At 46.6% G+C, this 22943-nt stretch overlaps 1 protein-coding gene across 1 annotated transcript in view; it reads right to left on the reverse strand.

The window, feature by feature from the left end:
* The window catches only part of DLGAP2 (DLG associated protein 2), a 94393-nt gene that overhangs the window by 51261 nt on the left and 20189 nt on the right, over positions 1 to 22943 (reverse strand). Inside the window, exon 3 of the mRNA XM_068531968.1 lies at positions 2334 to 2481. Within this exon, the coding sequence (XP_068388069.1) occupies positions 2334 to 2481 (148 nt within the window). The remainder of the gene's footprint in view (positions 1 to 2333; positions 2482 to 22943) is intronic.

Raw genomic sequence — 22943 nt, forward strand, 5'->3', positions numbered from 1 at the left:
TTCGGACAGTGCTTCCAGCTACAAAACTGATCAGTGAGGTTCTAGAAATGAAGGGGACTTTTTTTTCACCCAAACAAGTAGTTGAGAAGGATCTCAAACTGGTCTAGACAGGAACTGAAATGACCTGTTCTCTGAGAGCTGATTTGTTCACTAGCTTGAGGGAGATTTGGAAAAGTGGGTGTTTTGCTTGGCAACTCAAACCACAGGCTCAGGTCCACTGGAGATGTCCCAGGAGGACGTTAAGCCAGTGCGGTAAATAACCAGTGTGGGCTGAAGCAACCGATTTCTTTTGTGAACTATAAACGCAGAAAAGCACTTAAAGTGCTTCTGGAGAATGTGGGCACCGAGAAAGCAAAGAAGAGAAACTTGGGAAGACGGTGAGAAAGGTGACTGTCCCGTTGGTAGCAGAGAGGTCGACATACAGCTGGGGGCGGGCTCCTCGGGCGTCAGGATGGATGACAATTCCAGAGCAAGCATGACAGTGAGGGTGTGGGGGCCCTGGGACCGTGCGCACAGCTGCCAGGGGTGAAAAATGGGGCAGGCGCTGTGACAAACCATATAGAGTTTCCTGAGAAGGTTAAAACTAGAACTCCTGTCTGATGCAGCAATGCCACTTCTGGGTATACGTGCACAAGAACTGAAAGCAGGGACGTGAACAGACACTTGTACACCCGTGTTCACAGCCGTGTTACTCACAGTAGCCAAGAGGGGGAAGCAACCCAAGTGTCTGTTGATGGACAAACACAATGCGTTCCATTCACACAATGGAATATAATTTAACCTTAAAAAGGAAGCAAATTCTGACACAGGCTACCATATGGATGGACCTGGGGGAAAGTGAAATAAACTAGACACAGAAGGACACATACCGTATGAGTCACTCATGTGAGGTCTCTGGAGGACTCAGATCCACAGAGACAGAACGTAGACGGTGGGGCAGGGGCTGGGGAAGGGGAAAGGGGAGTCAGTGTTTAGTGGGGACAGTGTCAGTTTGGGAAGACGAGAAAGTTCTGCATGATGGTGGTGTTTGCCCAACAATGTGAATGTACTTAATGCCACTGAACTGGACACTGAGAAGTGGTTAAGATGGTACATTTTATGCTATGTATATTTTACCAAAATTTAAAAAGAAAAGGATGCATGACAGAAAGAAGCTACGATCACACTGAAACAGCTTTTCAAAGACGAGAGAGAAGAGACGGTGGCAGGACCTGACACGGAGGAAGGCAAACGTCCTTCCTTCAGTGAGTGAGGATGCAGGGCGCCCCCCCCCCCGCCCCCGTGCGGGTCTCCTGACATCCCCCCGCCCCTGCGGGTCTCCTGACATCCCCCCGCCCCGGCACCCGTCCTGATGCGCAACAAAGCGTCCGCCGCAGCCCTGAGCTCCCCGGGCTCCTGGGGAAAGGGAGCATTGTCAGAATTATCCGAACGGTGGATGAGCAGAAACAAAGTAAACGCAGAGACTGTCTAGGGACGGTGACCTCAGGAGATTCGGCCGGGCGGAGCCTCAGCAAAGATGCCGCCCCGGGGACAACACGGCGAGGACCAGCTCAGAGCCTCACTCGCGCCCTCGGCCTCGGGACCGGTTTGTCTTCCCGCCCAGGGAGCGGGCGTAGCTGCCCCGTCCCCAGAGCTGCCCCGCTCCCACGACAACGGCCACATTGTGGATCCCAGGGCGAGACTGAAAATATTCCATCGCACTAGCCGTACATTGGGTCACAGGGACACTGAGGACCAGGCGCCGGCGTGTACGGAGTGGCGACTAGGATGTGAGGGGTGAGGAGGGCCGGGTCCGGTGGGGAAGAGGCAGGAGGTCTGTAGGGACGCGGCGGGGCCCCCCGGCAGGTCCCCCTCTTCCATCTGGGGCCTCCGTCTCGCTCAAGCAGTAAGAAGCCGAGGGGAAGGTTGGGACACACCTGCCACCTGGCATCTTCAAAGGCTTTCCTGGAGCTGAGAGGGTGTCTGTCCCCAGAAACACCAGCAAACTTGGGCAGCTGGTGCTGGGAGACCCTGTGTGTCCCCTCAGGGTGGTGGGACCCAGACCCTCCACATGGGGGGCGTGACACAGGGAAGGAGGCTGATCAGCGTGGAGGGGACGGAGGGGACGGAGGCCAAGACGGCCAGCTAGTCAGCCATCCCGGCTCAGAGCAGGCGGGAGAAAGAATGACAGAGCCATAAACGCAGCCCCTGCCCCCGCAATTAATCTTATAAAGTCCCGGGGGCGCAATCAGGCCAGGATGACTCCAGGCCGGAATGCGCGTCTGCTCACGGCCTGGCCTGCGGCCCTGGCTGGGGCTGACTCGGGGCGGGGTGGGAGGGAGGAGGGACCCCACCTGGCTGACGCAGCTGGCCTGGCTGAGGGTGCTGACGGCCCGCATGTAGCTCTGGTTCCGGGAGCGGAATTTCGGGGAGCTGTAGTTGGCAGAGGGGTCCAGGCTGTGGCCGGCAGGCCCGTCGCTGGCAGCTTGCAGGTAGCTCTGGCTACAGGAAAGACACGGAGAGAAGAGAAGAGGCTTCCGTGAGCATCGCCCAGAGGCTGTTACCAAACTTCGTCCTGCGGTGGACACCTTTGCCTCATGTAAACATTCCTGACAGACACTCGGCACAGATGCGATTTCCTCAAAAGCAACAGGGGAGCCTATTTACAAACTTGCTTTGAAACCTGACTTTTTATGATCAGGGAGTGACATTAGGATCACTCCATATAGAATAAAAAAGTGCTGAAAGCACAGGTAACTCACACACCATCAGAGCGAATTGGGGTCAAAAAACCATGAGAGTCTCATAAAAATCAGGGTAGCTTTTAGCAACTTTACACACTCAGAAAAATAAAAGAAAAAAATCAAAGGCTCGCCTTCAGTTTTAACTTACGGGAAGTTGTGCAGATTACACAATACAGGCAGAGAGCAGACTGAAAAATCAAATCCATATTGTTATCGTAAGGATCATTTTCTCTCAAACAGCTTTAAAAATCTATTTCCTCTGGTATCCCTTCTTGTTATTCTGCAAAATGTTAAAAGTATGGGAAAACCTTGAGGGCGTCTGGCATGTAGAAGGTTCGGCTTAGCTTACGTTTCTGACTAACTGAACTCCTTTCAGCTTTTGGTGACAGACTTTCCACAATATAGTAAGAATTCCTCTTATTTGACCCCAAACTGGAATAATGTGGACACAAATAATGAGTTTATTCATCTTTCGTATTGCAGATCACAATGGGAACATTAAATAGGATCACCGCACAGGCCTGTGTATAAAAGTGTGTCTAAATATGAGGTTGCTAATTCTGACTCCATATATGGCCGAAGAATGTTCCCTTGTTTTTCAAAGTAAACTCTTGATGTAAATTGCTTTCTCTGTGCCTTACTTCTTTAGAAATGGGGCAGAAGAGAAAAAAATGGGCTCAATGAAAAGTTCTGATTAAGCAAAGCCCATTTCTTATAAAGTCATTATTTTGGGTAAAATTAGTAATATGCATTTTTAGATATTAATAGAATACAATTTATATTATAAATTATTATAAAAATAATTTTTGTTTTAAAACCAGACGTATAACATATTCCAGCTCCTACCTTCCTCCTCTCTACTCAAAACAAAAAAACAAAGAAAAGAAAGGAAAAGGAATGGCAGAGAAGTGAGCTTGGAGCCAGCTCTGACCTTGGCTCGTAAAGGGTGCAAGCCCCTGCCCAACTCGTCGTCACCCCCGCTGCTCCCGGCCGGGGTCTGCACCAGCACGGCCACGGGTCCCTTGGTGCCTCCGTGGGCCCACAGCTGGAAGCAGGCAGGTGTGCGACCACCCACAGCGCCCATGGCCACCACGTGGGGCCCAGGCTAGCTTGGATGTGACCTCGCCAGCCTCACCTGCACCGTGTTTAGTCCAAGGTCACCTGCAGGGGCCTGAGCATCGCGGCCTCGGTGGTGTGTGTGGAGGTGTGCTGCCCGGACCCTCAGGCTCTCGGCCTCATGTTTGTTTTTGCAAAAATGAAACCTTTCTGGGTTCCCCTCTCCTTCTGTGTTTCCTTGAATCACTGACTTCACACTACGATTTCTACCTGTTAGCACTTTTATCTTATTTCCTTCCGACAGAAGACATTTCCCTGCTGATTAACACCTCTCTTCACCGTTTCAACATTCTCAAATTAAAGTTCTGAGAATCTTTAAGAGAAGGGCTGTGTCTTCTTGATCTCTGTATCCAGATTTCCAGCCCAGAGCCTGGCGCCGTGAGCTGGGGGGGTGACTCAGAACTACAGCAAATGCCCCTTTGGTCGTGGCTGGGTGGTACCCACACACAATTCCGTGTATTTGTGACTCTACGTTTCAAATACATTTTAAAAAACTCCCAACCATCTCCTTATTCCAACACAGGGTAGCCTCTTAAAGAAGGGCTTCCACTATAGAAAGTTAATCAGGTTGTTTTCTTTTACAGACTCACAACAGTTAACGTTTACTATACACTGTTATGCTGGATTCCTGTAAGCTTCTGACCCGGTACCAACCCATTCAGCACTTGCGGGAACCCCACACGGTATGGCCTCATTGTGCAAACAGGCAGATCGAGGCGCACCTTGCCCAGGTGCCCCCGGGGCGAACGCAGAGCTAGACTCCGGGGCCAGGCAGCCTGGCTCTGAAACTCATGCTTTTAGCCCCAAGATTGCAGCTGCTGAGTCACAGGAGAAGAAGGCCCGAAAGGTCTGGTCCTCTATCACCAAATGTTTTAAACAGTTAAAAAAACCCAACTGGAAGATCCCACATGCCGCGGAGCAACTAGGCCCGTGAGCCACAACTACTGAGCCTGCGCGTCTGGAGCCTGTGCTCCGCAACAAGAGAGGCCGCGATGGTGAGGGGCCCGCGCACCGCGATGAAGAGTGGCCCCTGCTCGCCGCAACTAGAGAAAGCCCTCGCACAGAAACGAAGACCCAACACAGCCAAAGATAAATTAAAAAAAAAAAACCCAACTGTGCCACATTAGGGTTAACAGAACTTTAAACATTTTAGTAGCTTGGCATCTTCTAATACTGCCCAGGAAGGCCAGCGATCCTCACGAATCACAGACCCGGAGACGGATCAGGAGCTGAGACGGGGAGGTGAGTCGACGGTGGAGGGGCAGGGCTGCCGTGACCCACTGGAACCGGGGCCGGGACCCCAGGGCCTGTCCCTCTCCCTCAATTCCTGACGATGGAGTTCTGCTCTTCCTCAGAAATCCGTCTTCGGGAGTTGATACCACTTTGAAGTTCCCTTTAAGCCCCTCAGTTATTCCCTCATAAGAATAACTCCTACTTCGACATCACAGTTGTCAGGCATGGAAATACATCTTCATGTATAGACTTTCTGGTGGCTCAGAAATTCTTAAGAGGAAACCATAGAACGTTTTCTAAAATAACATGAAACATTTTTTTTTTCCAGTTTTTTTCCCTTTCAAATGATGCCCACGTTAGACAGTCATATATGCATAAATGAGATTGGAAACCTATTTTGGAAAGCTGTAAGAGTGAAAAGGAGTCGTATAAAAGAGGTTTCCTAGTTTTCTACTTCTTCCTTTCCCTCTGCAAACTGTCAGAGTTGTTTGCTGGACCACAGGCTCACAAACCTCTTCTGTGGCTTCGGATCATTGTAAAAACAAATTCACGTAACAAAATACATGCCAGGCCTCTGGATTCAGCTATTCAGATCCACGTGGATATGCTTGAATATTTAGACAAAATAAACAATTCTCTTTATTTTTGTCACCTTAGAAAAACAGTCAAGACTCTAAGTAGGTTGTATGAAGGAGAAATATAAGAAAACATCTTTTTCAAACTAAATGTGTTTATTCTAGATACAGAGGGCAACTTCACATTTTTATAAATGGAATCTGACCGGAATGGCGTGCATATATGACCACTGTCTTCACTGCATTACGTGGAGAATGGAACATTCTAAACATCATTACAGATAGGGGTGTGAGAAAGTGTGTGTGTGTGTGTGTGAGATATAGGTGTGTGTGTGCTATTCCTCCTACAAAATGGAAATCATTCTAATGTCTTTCAGCACACATGTCACATAAACTTGCAATTAAGTGATTTCAGAAAATGTTTTTTTCCAGATTATTTCCGTATTTAGACTAAAAGGGTCCTTTAAGCTTTAATTGCAGTCGCAGGAGATGAAGGTGTGCTTGTGCCCTAATCACACCATGCTGGGCCGGGGTGTCTGTTGGTGACAACGCAAGCGCTCAGACCCTAAAAGTGACACTGGAGGACCTGGCACTCGGGGCCTGGGGACAGCTGAGACCTTCCCGCCTCTATGGAGGCTTCTGAAATGGGGCAGGAAACAGGCTCAGAATCAGGTACCTGCATCTGACTTGAAGGCTGGCGGGGGGGGGGGGGGTGTCTCACGGAGGAATGGCTCACGTCACGTGGCTGGAAACGCATCCGGAGAGGAGGTGGCCGGCGCCCGGGGCTCGTTAGGGAGGAGCTGCCTGCAGCCCGGAGTCCGTGAACTTTCTACACTCTGCCGAGGCTGCCCTTGCGTCCTGCACTTTCCCCTCGTGCCTCGCTCGACTGTCTGGACCTGCTACTCCGATTCTGCTCCTCTGCTCCTCACGTGTATTATTTTACTGGCCAGCACCCCCTGCGGGGAAAAGCCTTTGTACCTTTCCAGTAAATTCTGCGGATTTCCTCGAGCGGGTGCCAGGAAGAGCGTCAGGCACGGAAGACAGCAAAGATGGAGGAATAACTGCCAGATCAAAACGTAGGGCACCCGGTTGAGTTTGAAGTTCAGAGGAACAGCAAGTAACTCTTAATATCAGTATGTTCCAAACGTGTCCCAAATGGGACATCCTTATACTAAAAAAATGCACTGTTTACCTGAAACTCAAATTTCACTGTTTGTCTTTCTTACATCTGGCGGTGCCACAATGGCGGTATGTTCAGGGTTACGGTGTCGGGGACGCAGACGGGAGCGCAGGTGTTCCTAATGCACAATGTCTGGGAGTTTGGTAGAAATGTCTTAGGACACACCTGGGGGAGCTGACAGAGGGGCTGCTCAGATGGGGCCCCCATTTTTCCGGGTCAGATTTTGTCCGAACAAAACATTTCAACTGTTTGATTTTTTTTGAAAAGAACAAACCTAGGTGAAGTCATCAAAAGAACATAATTTTTTCTAAAATAGAAATCAAGGAACAGAAAAATAAACACCACTACATTGTTATAAACTGAGACAAGTTGATACACGTGAAATGTGCAGAGCCCACATTCAGGACTCAATGAATTCTGACAGTTTCTTTTCTGTAACCCTCACCCACACTCTCATCAGCATTCTCGGTTGTCATTCTTCTCAAGCTGAGCCATTGTACTGAAAGTGAAGTGGTGTCTCGTTAACGTTTACTCCTCATTTCCTGGATGACTAATGATGTGATGATTGGTTATTTGTACATCTTCTTTTGTGAAGTGACTTTTCAACTTTTTCCCCCCATTTTTAATCGGGTTATTTGTCTTCATAGTTTTGTTTTGTGGGAGTTCTTTATGTATTCTGTATTCAAATCCTTTGTCAGATAGGCATTTCAAATATTTCCCTTCACTTTGTGGCTTGCCTTGTCCCCTTCTTATTGGAGTCTCTTGGTGAGCGGAAGTTTTAAATTGTGATGGTTAGATTCACTCTTGTGTCACATTGATATATTCTGTCCTTTTGAGTTTTCCTTATCCTGAGAGATTTCACCTCCCGCGGGACAGTTGGAAATGCCTGGAGATATTCTGTCGTCACAACTTGGGGGTGGGTGCTGGGCAGAGGCAGAGATGCTACCAAAACTCTATCGTGCACAGATAGTCGTCAACTGAAAAGAGTCGTCTGGCCCCAGATATCACTAGTGCTGAGGGTGAGAAATCCTGGTCTATTCTGACACCAATAGCTCTCTGTCTTAAGGGCAGATGGTCTCCAACCCACAACAGCACCATCCATATTCTCCTCAAGTGAGTGCCCATTGGGCATTCAGCACAATAGACTATATTATAAAACAAACCTTAGCAACTTTGAAAGAATAGAAATCATACAAAATATGTTCTTGGACCAAAATAAATTAAACTAGAAATCAATAACAGAAAGATTTCTGGAAAATCCCCAAATATTTGAAAGTTAGGTCTGCAGTGACTCAATTCAGATATGAAAACAGGTTCTGAAAAGTGACATGTGTGGTCCATCTGCTTAGACTAGTTGACGTCCATGTGATGAGTATTTGTTCATCTTTATTAGCGAGGATTAAAAGACGAGCAGATTATCAAGACTCCTACATCTTTTGGTCAGACTATGTATTTTGGCAGAGTATGTGAAGAAGAGACCCAGTTTCTAAATGAAGGAGCTCTGCCTTTTCTCTGTCATGCTGAAAAGCTGATATATAATACTATGTAGGTAATATTCCTTCCCTTAACTATGCCTTTCTTGGCTTTGTATATGTTGAAAGAGGTAATATCTTTTGAGGAACACGTGTCAAGCAGGAACTTTGGCATGAATTTGGTTTCAGTTGTTTTAAGGATTAATTAATGAAATGCCTTTATCAACTTTCCAAACTTCTTTTTTTTTTTTTTTTAATTAAGTAATTAATTTATTTATGGCTGTGTTGGGTCTTCGTTTCTGTGCGAGGGCTTTCTCTAGTTGCGGCGAGCGGGGGCCACTCTTTATCGCCGTGCGCGGGCCTTTCACTATCGCGGCCTCTCTTGTTGCGGAGCACAGGCTCCAGACGCGCAGGCTCAGTAATTGTGGCTCACGGGCCTAGTTGCTCCGCGGCATGTGGGATCTTCCCAGACCAGGGCTCGAACCCGTGTGCCCTGCATTGGCAGGCAGATTCTCAACCACTGTGCCACCAGGGAAGCCCCAAACTTTTTTTTAATATATGAATAAAACAGACCAAGGAGCTGGATCTCCTGCTATACTCACATGCCTGCTATCTATCAACTAAAGCTATCACTACTGTCTTGGACAAAGTGGCAAAAGATAAAATAAAATCTTTGTGTGAATTAGTCAGTAGGGTCTGACACATGCTAACAATGCTGTTGACTAGCACCTCAGTATTTCAGCACCTTAGTACAATAAATTTCAATCAGTCGACAATAAAGCGAGTGTTTCAACTAGAAAAAACAAAAACAAAGACAAAACAAAACAACACCAGTCTTCTAAATTGGTTCAAAGAGGAAGTCTCAATGGAAATTTAAACCTATCTTGTACAGATAAGCAAGGGGAGGGAGAAAAGCTAGAATGAACCATGTTGCATTAGATTATAGTCAGAGACATCGGTATGAATTCATGTTCAGCTTGATACAGATGCAGATGGGTAGACAAAGTAAATAATTATAGATATAAGCGTGTATACTTAGCTCTGCCTGCTAAGGAAACTAGCAGTGAGCACATCCAGTGCCCAGATCTTGGTTTCTAAACACCATTCTCCTGAAAGGCAACAGGGATCCTTGAAGAGACAGCTGGTTTAGGGCTGGAAAAAATCAGATAGTGTGAGTTGTCCAACTTTGTCAAGATTGTTTTGGCTCTCCTAAGGTCCTTTGCATTTTCACACACATTTTAGAATCTTCCTGTCCGTTTCTCTAAAAAGTGAGGCTGCTTTGAATTGCATCAGCTTTGACTGAGGTTGCATTGAAATGATACCTCAGTCTGCGGAGAATTAACATCTTAGCAACATTGCAGTTTCCATCACAATTTCTCTCTCCATTTGTGTTGGTCTAATTACATATGTACATGCTACATGTATACATGCACATCTCATACATACACAGTGAATTCACAGATAAATGTCTCAGACAGATATCTAGCACATACTTAACACACTCCAGAGTGTATGGCTGCTTTCTGTAGCAGAGTTAGTTCTCTGGAGCTCCTACCTGGGGCGTTTTAGTTTTACATTATGTGGTGATGGTCTCTGTCATCTGTTTGGCTCACAGACGTCTCAGTCCTTTTGTTGTTGTTTGTTCAGAGAATACGCCACTGCGACGGGCAGAGGTGGGCTCCTCCTGCAGGACTACACACGTTAACTAGTTCCTTTCTCAGACTCCCCTGGAGCCGGGGGAAGGGCACATGACCTGCGCTCCTCTGATGAGATGCATTCCCCCAGACCTGGGTGAAAGCCAGGATCACAAAGCAGAGTCCACGCTAACGGCGGGATCGCGTTTACAAGGTCATGTGGCCGGGGTTCGGCCCAGGGGTGTCAAACCGAGAGGTGTTTGCACGATGGGGCTGGCAGGCACTGGCTTCACTATGGCAGTTCCGAGCGAGGCTCTTTCCCTGCTGGAGATCCTCCCTTATTTTCTCGTACATGTCCTTTCTGCTTATTTAAAGAGCCCGCTGTTGAGTTTATGACCCTCTAAGCCCTCTGTGTGATGATGAAACTGTGTTTCCTGGATGCCGAGTATTCCAAGTGGCAGCTGAAGCCACACCTGGATTTTTACAGAGAACAGCGTCCCCCAGGGTCCCTCTGGCTCCACCGAAAGGCTCTTCGGGTCCATTTTACTGAAAACACTGTTGATCCCAAGACCCTCTAAGTCACATATCACAAAACTTGCCTTACTACCCATATTTGTATTAGAAATTGCTGAGTGTAACCAGAATAGAGGGTATCCATTTAAACCTCTGACATTCAGCATTTCTGAGGTTTATTCTTTGAAATTCAATTTGCTAGCATCTTTCACTATAATTTATTTTTCCAAAGAGACACAAAATAGAGGTCAATATTAGTGAACTGTGTACGCAGAGTCCGTATAAACAGAGAGGAACCCAGAGGCCTGCAGACCAACATCATCAGTAAGGACCACAGCAGAACAACCCCTCTTAGGAGATGTTTTTTGGTATTAAAACGCTCTCCCCAAATACGTTTACCCAGCAAAATGAGTCATTTATCTAACACACATTTACTGGGCACCAAGGACAGAAACAAGATGATTGAATACTCGCCCTTGTTCTCAAGGAGCTTGCTGGGCGGCACATAAATTTTAATAGAATTCGATTTTCCGAAGGATATATTTAAAGAGACCCAATGTCTTTCGAAAAATCCTCTTCTTCTCCATTCAAATTGCCTTATAGTTCAACTTATGAAATGTATTTTAAGGAAAAGGTGGCACTATTGCTCAAAGGATTATGAACTAGAGTCCACGGTAAGGAAAGCAGAGAGATTAAAAAATCAGAAAGAACGATGAGTATTAAGAAAAAGCTCCAATTACTTATCTTCCATGTTATGACACTCTATCAGCACCAATGGATGTAAATGTATCAAGGTTCATGAAAAAATCTGCTCTTGTTACAAAATGATGTGCCTGTAAGCCTTCAGAGATGAAAGCATAAATGGATATAAATAAGAAAATTAAAAAGTTAAAATGAGGGATACAGTTTATAGAAATATATTTATACATACAGCACAACATAGTATAGAATACATTGAAAATTTACATTATTAAGTAGATGAGGTTCAGCCAGTTTAAAAACAGTCTGGGAGCACTATTTACAATAGCCAGGACATGGAAGCAACCTAAGTGTCCATCAACAGATGAATGGATAAAGAAGATGTGGCACATATATACAATGGAATATTACTCAGCCATAAAAAGAAACGAAATTGAGTTATGTGTAGTGAGGTGGATGGACCTAGAGACTGTCATACAGAGTGAAGTAAGTCAGAAAGAGAAAAACAAATACCGTATGCTAACACATACATATGGAATCTACAAAAAAAAAAAATGGTTCTGAAGAACCTAGGGGCAGGACAGGAATAAAGATGCAGATGTATAGAATGGACTTGAGGACATGGGGAGGGGGAAGGGTAAGCTGGGACGAAGTGAGAGAGTGGCATGGACATATATACACTACCAAATGTAAAATAGATAGCTAGTGGGAAGCAGCCGCATAGCACAGGGAGATCAGCTCAGTGCTTTGTGACCACCTAGAGGGGTGGGATTTGGAGGGTGGGAGGGAGACGCAAGAGGGAGGGGATATGGGGGTAAATGTATACATATAGCTGATTCACTTTGTTATAAAGCGGAACTAACACGCCACTGTAAAGGAATTATACTCCAATAAAGATGTTAAAAAACCAAAAACAAGCAAACAGACAAAAAAAAACAGTCTGGAAGCTCCTCAAAAGGATACATCTCATGTTCCCAAATGACCCTGCAGCTCCACCCCCAGGTATTAGAGAATGAAGATAAGCATCCACATAAAAACTTGTGCATGAATGTTCATGAACTGCAGAACTATTCATGAGAGCCCCAAAGTGGAAACAACTTAAATGTTCATCAAGTGATGGACGGATAAACAAACGGTGATGTAGCCACATGATGGAATATCATTCAGCCAGAAAAAGAGAGGAAGAACTGACACTCACCACAAAGCGGAGGAACCTTAACAACATGCTGAGTGAAAGAAGCTGGACACATAGGGCACGTATTGTAGGATTCCACGTCCATGAAACATCCACAACTGGCAAACCCGTGGAGACAGAAAGCACACTGGTGGCTGTGGTTGGGGAGGGATTTGGGGAGTGACTGCCGGTGGGTGCGGGGCTCCTTCAGTGTGAAGACATGTCCTGACATTGATCACAAGGACCTCTGTGAATATACTACAAGCCACTGAATTGTATACGCCAGGTGGATGAATTGCATGATCTATAAACTATATCTTAGTAAAGCTGTTAGGAATCAGATAAGAAAAGGACAATATTTAGTTTTCTGTCACTTGTCAATTGAAGTGAAATGTATGTTCACAATGATGGTTTGGGAGGAATTTTCCAAAGGAAGCTGAGGCCCCACTCGCCAGTTCACGGTGTGTTCACAGGCCCTGGGCGTCACCGGGAGGGGAGAGGAGGCCCCAAGGCCGCACAGGTGACCACAAAGCGCTTTCATTGTCCTCATCTCCTTTGAGGCTGTCTATGATTCTCTGGGGAAGGGATGCCAAGCCACTTGCTTCATGAAGGCAAGGGGACCCTTCCTGAGAGGGGACCCAGGGCCCAAAGGTCCCAGAGCAGGCGCTACACATTCTGCACAGAGATCGCTACCTCCGAAGCCTCCACGTGTTACTTTAGTATTATACATATATTTTGAAACATTTGCAATGCATTATTACAGCTCTGTGATAAAATAATAGTTCAGAAGAATACAAAACCGTGCAACGGTTTCTCTCCAGAGCAGAGAGCTGCCGGCTTTGGTTCTGGCGCCATCGCTGACCCAGGGCCTCAGAGCCAGCACAGGGCCTCATGCTTTGTTTCCTCCCTCAGATGAGAGAACTTTAAAGTCACGGGGCTGGGGGTGGTCGCTGAAATGAGCAGAGTTGCAAGGTCTCAGATTGCTAAATGGAAAAATCCTACCCTGAAGCGGCATCTTAGGCAAACAAGGATGGGGAAAGTTTGTAAAGCTAATGGAAAAAGTACAGGCTGGTCTCACTAGACGGTCCGATTGGTGCAATCAGGAGAAATTCTTGCCACCATCCGTCTTCTGAGCTGTGAACAAAAAGACCTCAGGGGAATATGGAAATGGCCTTCCTTCTCCAGGTTGTGATAAACCTTCTCCTCTGAAAGGACCTGCACGTCACCATCCACGTGAACGGAGACAAACGCAAAAGGAGGGCTTTCAGCTTCACCTTAACATGCGCCCCCCAACCAACCCCTGCAAAGAGGGAGGGGCTGCGGGCCGAGAAGAGCAGAGGTCTGCAGCCAGGGGACCTGGGTCCGGGGTCTGAATTTCCCTCTGTCCACCCTCGCAGTGTGAGGCTGAGTGCATCGCTAACGTGCTTGACCCAGACTTTCTCCCTTTGACAATGACCAGCCCAGCCCCACGCACTTCAGGGTCGTGCAGACAGTTCAGTGACTCAGGCCGCGGCAAAGATTCAGAGAAGCTGGCTGCCAAGCCATGACCTCCATCCCACTTCTCTCACTAGGGCTTCAAAGACAGAGGCGACCGCAGCATGTATCTCGTCACACCACGAGCCCCGTACAGAGTGTCAGACCTCCCTCCGGTGGTGCTGGGCAAGGGCTCCACTCGGCGACTATTCTCGAGACCATCGCAGGGGAACTTTCCTCTGGCCTGAGATCCTTTCATGGCTATTTACATCCACACCTTCTATGTTTGAGATCGTTTTTTAAGCAAGTGCAGAGCTTTTTTCTTTATTAAAATTTCTGACAGTTGCCGGTTTATACTAAAGGCTAGTGTTGGGGCAGCAGGAAAACATCCATTTAATGGTTTCACAAGTGCTAACCTGTATCACAATTCCCTGGGGGATTGCCAATAATGTAGATTCCTAGATCACATTCCCTAGATGGACTTAGAGGGTGGGGTCAGCCCCAAATCAGAATTTTAATAAACATTCTAGGTGAGTCTATGTCAGGTGGTCTATGGACCAGCCCACAGTTTGAGAAACGCAGGTCTACTTGGATAGAAGAAGAGGGGACCCCACTGAGGGACCTTGTAGAGAATCTGGATGTTTATCCATTTCATCCACAAACAATAATAAACACACTCTTGAAAAGTCTCTCCGCCGGTGCTGGGAGACAAGGTTTGTATCTGCGTGACAGGCAAGCGCTGTGCACTGAGAGCAGGGCCCCCAGGGCACAGCTCACTCAGCCCTGCTTCCTGGAGAGAAAGCCTGAATCCACGCAGATGCTGACCACCTCCGGTCAGAGTCCGGAGCGTCTGGTCACCGGTGTGGTCGTTGTTTAAACATCTCGGGCACCCCTGTGCCAACTTTGCTCTGAGCACTGAGGATGGTGACGTGTGACTGTGGAACCCCTGACACAGGGCAGGTGGGGATGCAGAAATGGGGCCCTGAGGTCCTTGTAGGGCGGGGAGGCAGGGTCGGGAACTCTTCTCATGGAGGAGACTTGAGTGTAATCATTGCCCTGGAGCTCATCAAATATTAAACGGTCACGTATTGACCGGAGTTTCCTGTCCGGAGAACAATGAGGGAACGTGCAGCCTGGCTTAGAAGAATCCTAACCCTTTCCCAGGCCTGGTCCCTTAGACAAATAACCACCACGACAGGACGTATTGACTGTTCAGCCCTGAGCTGGGCTCGGTGCCCCATCCGAGGGCGGGGAAACAGGACACCAGATCAGTGACGTGAAGCTTTTACTGATGTCATTGCCCGGCCCAACGGTTTTACCAACGGCCAGGACATCGGGGGTGTGGGTCAGACAGACCTGCGCCTTCAGGGAAGGCGCTCTCGGGGCCCGTCTGAGGTGCTGTGCGGTCCAGTGACCAGCTTTCCGAGTCCCTGCTACGTAAACATTCAGAAGAAGCCTACCAAACGGGACAAAATGAGCACTGCTGGTCGGGCTAACCAACCTGTATGGCTTATAGGTAATGGCGGTCCAGTAAGGAGTTAATTCCATTAACACGCTAACTGGTACACTTGATGAATACCTTACCATTGATTAACTTGTTACCTACGTATTTAACTACTATACCTCTTGGGTGCCACCACGCTGGGCACAGATGTGAAACACAGAACTCGCCTGAATGTGCATGGAGCTCACGCTCTCAGGCGGAAGAGACTGCACACAAACGATGATAATCAACATTAACTAAATACTTGTGGATCGTGGTGATGAAAGAAAAGTTAAGAGTGCACATTCAATGACTCCATCATACAGTTGGCAAAAGGAAGCAAGATAATGGCAATTTTGAAGAAAATGGAAAACCCAGAGAATTTGTGAGTGATGGGTGAAATCGGCCAGCCGTGGAAACAGCTGGCCGCCCTGGGAAGCACTGCTACGGGTCCAGCAGCCCTGTCGTCTCTGGATTATCCAGCGCAGTTACCGCGAGGACGGTGACTTTCTCAGAAGTTCTGCTGTCTCACACCCAGAATCTGACTGCTTCTTGCTCTGGCTTTTTCTGCCCTGCTGTGGCCTCCATCACCTGAATCAGGAAGGCTGGTTACTGCAGCATCACTGGTCTCCCTGCCTCTGCCCTTGCAGCTTCTCCAGGCCGACTTCCACCCTGGAGCCAGCATTCCCGCTGACAAAGAACTTCTCCTTGACAGGCTTCAGTCGGGCCCCTCCGAGCCCCGGCCTCCTGACTCTGTCCCCAAAGAGCCCAATTTTAGGGAGAATCCTGCCAAGTCGGAGTAGCCAGAATTCCTCACCTGATATCTGCTCACCCCCGGTTCCGATGGGGTTCCCTGTGCCCCACTCTCCTCCAGGTGAGGTCTGATCACCCGCTCACCTGCAGCAAGAATCCTGTAAGGTGGGTTTGGCCAGAATCCCTGAGCCCTGATGTTTCCTCTTGGAGATTTTCCATCCGCGACCCCACCCTGCTCCCGGGCTGGAACCCCTGCTTGTCCTTGTGTGTTCACAGTTGAGCCTGGTCCCTCTCCCCCTGTAACACCCATCGCAGTGGTGGCCACACCCACCGTGATGGCTCTGGACAAAGTCGGCCTCACCCTTGTAATCAGGGTCATGGGTGACTTTTCTCCTTAAGGCTGTTAAGACATGAATTAGATGACTTCACCTGTCTGCTCAAACCACTGGCTCCCTCTGTCCCCCAAAGTAACGTGGCAATGGATTTATGATCATGTGGACGGCGGGGCCCCGCTAACCTGCCCTCCCACCCAACCCATCGCCTCTCACCTCTCTGATGACCTTTCCCCTCCTGGCGACTTATTCCAGCCTCACCGGACCCTGCTTCTCCCATGACTCTGCAGCACGCCCTGCTCCCCGCCAGGAACTCAGACATCCTCTCGCCAACACCTGTGCCTGGCTGTCACCTTCCCGGGAAGCCCACCCTGACCAGGCCACTTCATCTGCAACCCCCTCCCCAAGCCACCCACATACCCACACTCGCAGGCCTACCAGACCCCCAGACTCGGATCATTTTTCCCCGTGGCACTTCCCGCCTCTAACATGTGATGCCCTTCACTCATTTATTACTGATTAGTTATCACGTGAATGGTGTGTCTTCCTCTGTTGGAGACTAAGAACCACGAGGCCTGGGATTTCTGTCTGTTTTGTTCATTATGTTTCTAAAGCACCTAAGCGGTGCCTGACACCTCACAGGAGCTCGGTCAGTATCTGCTTGATGGGAAATGAACAAACGCCCTGAACTGGACTGGGCAGTGCCAGCCTGGATGGGCCATGGCCATCCCTCCCTGGCCTGGGAGAGTCTGGATGCAGCAAACACACAGCAAAGCAGGAGTGAGTCTGCAGGGTTGCTGCCTGGACCTCTGCGGATGCAGGCCTCAGGGTGTCTCCAGCCCTGGACACTGGTTTTATCAGTCAGCACATTCTCGAGTTTGCTTGAGCCTTTCACCTTCAGAGCTAAAGATCCTGGAGCAGACATGACCTCCAAGCAGTGACGTGTAAACAGATGGCTGAATTGCTAAAGAAAGACCCGATTTCAGTGACATTTACCAGCCACAGCATATCATTAACTACAAACAACGTTTTGCAATAATTTTGAACCCACAAGAAGTTCCAAGAATATTGCAGAATGTTTCCATACACCCTTCCCCCACCTCTCCTTAATGTTCACATCTTACATAATTGTAGTATAATTAGAAACACCAGGAAATTGTAACTTATTAGAATTTGACCAGTTTTCTCACGAGTGATCTTTTCATGGTCCAGGATCCATCCCAGGAATCCAGGCTGCGTTTGGTCGTCCTGGCTCCTGAATCTCCTCCAACCTGTGACGATTCCCCCGTCCGCCCTTGTCTGTCATGACGGATGCTTTGGAAGAGTGTTCATCACTTATTACGTAACTATCCCCTCACTTGGGTTGTGGACTTTTCCCATCATCAGGTGGAGGTGATGCATCTCTGGTGAGAACCCCACAGAAGTGATGTGCTTCTCTGTGCACCATATCCAGGGTGTATGATGTCTTTGCATCTCAGAGGGTCGATGTCAACCCTAATTACCTGGTTAGGTGGGGCAGGGTCCTTCTGGTTCTCCACTGTGACATTTCTATTGTTCCCTTGATAACTAATACACGTCTTGTAGGCAGATATTTTGAGGCCAAGCAGACATGAGCCTTCTTCGCTCACCCATCGGTCACTCTTGCTGCATCATTTAGCATGGCGGCACTGGCCCAGGTGTGATTTTCTTTCCCCCAATCGTCCTATGTTAAAAATTCTACTGCAAGAAAGCACTATCCTGCTTCCCCATCATTTATTTATTCAGTGCTTTGCAAATATCAGTATGGACTCACGGGCGCTTCTTTTGTGGATGACAATCCAATACTTTTATTATTTCTTCTGTGGCTCAAACTGTCCTAGTTTTGGCCACTGGGGCTCCTTCAGGTTAGTCTGTGTCTTTCTGACATGTCCACACCGTGCCCACCCCTCCACCAGGCCCAGAAGGCAGAGAGAGTGGGCAGTCGGCAGGTAGGCAGCACCGGGTCTGGGAGGTCGGGTCTCTCACCTGGTCACCAGGACTGCGGGGGCCACTCCTCTCCGCCATTGTAGACTCAATGTGTCCAGGCTGGACTCAGCACCTTCCCGATGTCTGCTCCTCCTGCCGGTCTCCCCCTCTCACTGAATCACACCCCCAGCCCCGCCCAAGTCGCAGCCTTGGGGGTTCGCCTGTGCCTGCTCCTGTGTCCGGCTCTGTCCCTAACATGCGTACCTCCCCACACATTTTCTCCACCCCCACTGCCATCACTAAGGCAGCCCCTGACAAGTCATATGGATTTCCTGATAGACACCTAATTGTGTCCACCCAGACAGACCGATCTCTCTAGAATAGAAATCTGCTAGCCTCCTTGAAATCTTCAGTGGCTCTGTATGACCTTCAGGAACAATTTTTTAAGAGAATTATTAGCCTCACAAAGGAGATGAGTGGGACACCAAGTTACAGTAGAAATTACCTCTAATAACCACACATAATTGGCCCCAGCTAAAACTTCCTTATAAGCAATTCCATCCATCAAATATTATTAAGCACCTACTCTGTGTCAGGATAACGAAGACGTGTTCTGTGCTCTCAGGAGACTTAGAGGGAAGTCTGGTAACGGAGACCACATCAAATAAATAAATTCTACGTCAGCTGGTGTGTGCAGAGGACAGGGCATGTAGGGAGAACACATTCTGTTCTACCCTGCAACAGCTGCCTTTGTTCCAGTATTTTCCCTATTAGCACCTGAGATTAAATACCACTGCGGCAGTTAAATATGTATTTCCATTTTTCTCACTGCATTATATTTTCTGACTCTTGATTTTATAGGTTAAATATTTGATTACCTACCACTGTATAAAATAAGAGGTACATGCTACTTAAGAAGAAAGAGTCCTTTTACTATTGCAATGTTTAATGACAAATGCTGAATTTAATAACTATTTGATACTCACTGTACAAACGTAAGAATCAATAGTAGAATCTACTATCCTGTTGTGATAGGAGATAATCACTAAATGTACCTCCATTTGAAATAAAAATAAGAGTGTAACTGTACCACAAAGAGATCATAAATGGGGTCCCAGTCAGCTAGCAATGTTTGTTGAACATTCACTGGATGACAATTACAGGGATAATAAAAAGAAATGAGCGTATACTGTCATTCAAAGAGGTCATAATTTAATCAAGAAGTAGAGAAAAACACAGAAGATAAAAAAGAAGAACTATGACATCAAATGTGCAGGAAAATGACAGATGGAAAACTCTCAGTATGGGAACTCTGCAATAGTTGAAAGTCACCCGATATTGGGAGGGGTCCCGATGCTGGGAGGGGCATCTGTCCCGGGAAAGCCCTTGACTGTCTGGACCAGGGGGATGTTGGAGGCTCCTTTTCCAAGTACTCCTTGTGGTGTTGGACTTAGAAGTGATTTTAGGGAGACTCCAGGTAAGTAACCCTCAAATGCTCATCCCTTTCACTCCATCAAGGAAGAGGTTCCCTGGTGACAACACCAAGCTGCAACTACTCCCAATGACACACATCTCTCCACCAGCATCTCTTATTGTAAGTCTCATGTAACATGAGCCTTGGAGACACAAAATGTGGGAATACTACTGGGAATAAATTTCATTTTATGGCTTTAAAATCCACATAAAATTATAATTCCACTTGCAGCTGAAAAGTCTAATAAAGTCACTGAGCATAAATTTATTACTATTGTAACTTTACAACACAAGGAAAATTCATTTTAAATGCAGTGTTATTATTGGAGAGACAGTAATTACAGGTTACGAGGGCACTTAGAAGACAATACAACTGATTTTCAATATCTTTTCTTATTTTAACATTAATATATGCTTTTGGAAAAAGTTTTAAAATATTAAAAAAAATAAAATTCAGCTATGAATCCACCACCCAAAGATAACCATTACTAATATTTTAGTGCCTTCCTATTTTATTTTTTTGGCTGTGCCACTGTTTTTCAGGATCTTAGTTCCCTTACCAGGGATTGAACCTGGTCCAATGGCAGTGAAATCATTAAGTCCTAACCACTGGAGTGCCAGGGAATTCCCTAGTGACTTCCTGTATTAGTTTTCCACTGTTGTGTCTGATGGTTCATTTTATGTATCAACTTGGCTACACTGTGGGACCCAGATATTTGGTCAAACTGTATTCTAGATAGTGCTGTGATGGTATATATATATATTTTTAGCTGCCATTAATATTTAAATTGGTGGACTTTGAGTAAGCCGATTGCCCTCCATTATATGGGTGGGCCTCGTCTAATCAGTTGAAAGTCTTAAGAGGAAAGACTGACCTCCTTGGGAAGAGAAATTGTGCCTCCAGACTGTCTTCAGACTCGAGCTACAGCCTAAATTCTTCCTTGGGCCTCTAGCCTGCCAGGTTGCCCTGCAGAATTTGGACTTGCCAGCCTGCAAAATCACAGGAGCCAGTTCCTTACAGTTAATCTCTCTGTCTCAGTCTCTCTACACACACACACACACACACACACACACACACACCCTATGTTTCTGGAGAACCCTGATTAATACACTGCATAACACATTACCATAAATTCACTGGCTTAAGGCAACACTCAAGGGTTAGCTCACATCATAACTGTAGGTCACAGTCTGGCCCAGCATGACCAGGTTCTCTGCTCACGGTATCACAGACGGACACCAAGGCTCCAGCCAGACTGAGTTCTCACTGGAGGCTCTGGGAAGAATTAACATAAGTGTTTTTTTGGATATATATTGCCAAATTTCGCAATAAAAGAGATTTTAAAAACACTTTTAACCATGATAAAATGATTATTTCAAAAACAGTTTAGTTCATCAAAACCTCACTTTTTAAAACTCTGTGAAAATGATTTCTGTCATTTAAAATTAACTGTTTAGTTTTAGGTGCCTAGTTAATATCCTGGCAATCTGTACATTTATTCATTTATTTACTTGATATCTTATTTACACACCCAGCCCTTAACATACACTTACTTACTGGATGAACAAATAAATGGGGAATGCATATATTAAGTATCATACACCAAGGGAGACAATGATTTCCATAGAATAAATCATCTTTACTACATTTGGGAGAATTGCATATAATGTGACTTATTAAAAGTCACTGCTGCTTCAGGTTTACTATTCGGCTTAATTTTATTTAATTTTGCACCCAAATCTTACAGATTTGCCTCTCTTTGCTCTAATCTCTTTATTCAGTGCATTCTCTGGAAACAGTCAGTGCTTTGACAGCCACTGGCTTCTGGTTTATTAACAGAAAGCCCTGTCTGACCTCTCACAAGTGCTCAGCTGATCCATCTGTGTGTCACTGTTAGATGTTTGAAGTCCACAGAGGTAAAGACAGTGACTTGTGTTTAAAGAGTGATTGCTTTCAACACTCTTCACTGTTCAAGTGTGACAAATTCTTTGTCCATTATGCTATCTGAACTCTGGCAGTTCAGCATGAGGTGAACTGAGGAAACGTCCTCAGCTCTGTGCAGGAAAGCACATGTCACACTTAGATGAATGGGAGCAAAAAGGCCAAAAGCAGCTCTGTGGTAGACTGAAGAGTGAGTAAATGAGTATGCAGCTGTGAGAGTGATCAGGAATGATGACTTTTGGGGGAATTGAGAGCTCATACAATGAGAAATGGGAAAACATTGGAAAAAAGAACAATATTTTATCTGTTTCTCTAAAATCAAGTTCCCTGCCCAAAGGGCTGGAAAGGAAAGGTGGTCAGTATTAAAAACTCTACACAATACTTAAGTTTCAAAAAGTAATTAAAAGGAAGAAAAACAGTTACTAGTGGCTACATTTATCCTAGTAAGTTGATCTTTCCTTCATTTAATTCATTCAAACCCTTGATCAAGGTGAAAAGCAAAACAAAATTGCAGATTATCCAGAAAGTAGTGACAACAAAAGCATCACCTATCAGGGTATGTGTGAGGCAGGTATAGGTACACTCTCAGGAATATTCATAGTCTTAAACACTTTCACTACTAAATAAGCATTCAGCTGAAGAATGAGAGAAATAACAAATTAGATCTAAGGAAATACAAAGAAAAAATTAACAATAAGAGCATAATTACTGAATTAGAAAACAAGAAAACAGTAGAGAATAATAACTCAACACAGAGCTGATTCCACAGTCTGAGAATCAAAAGCTGAGGATTTACTAGAGAAACAATCAAAATAAATGAAGAGGTGTGAGGGTGAGATCCTGGTGACATCCATGAATAGTGATAGAAAAAGGCCACAGTGCTGAGCGGGTCCACCCTCCTTCACAGACAGATGCCTGCCGAGTCTGCAAAGCCTGCAGTGGGATTGCTTCCCCAGTGTGTGGAGACCTGAGGGGCACGGCGCCAGGTGCCATCCCTGTCCCTTGGTCCCTACCTCCTGTTCAGTCTCAGAGGGACCATCTGAGCCCATCTTCCCACCTCTTCTCCGGCGCTCACCTCCGAGCCAGGGTTCTCTCCTGTGACTCGTTCGATCTCTTCTCCAACCAGCGGCCAAGGGGCATGTCTTATGTTGCCTGATGTGAACCAGCAAAAAGGGGGTGAGGCTGCAGTGCTCTCCCCTCCTCCTGTCCCGGATTAATGTTTAT

This window comes from Eschrichtius robustus, chromosome 21 (genome assembly GCF_028021215.1).
Source record: "Eschrichtius robustus isolate mEscRob2 chromosome 21, mEscRob2.pri, whole genome shotgun sequence".
Lineage (NCBI taxonomy): Eukaryota > Metazoa > Chordata > Mammalia > Artiodactyla > Eschrichtiidae > Eschrichtius > Eschrichtius robustus.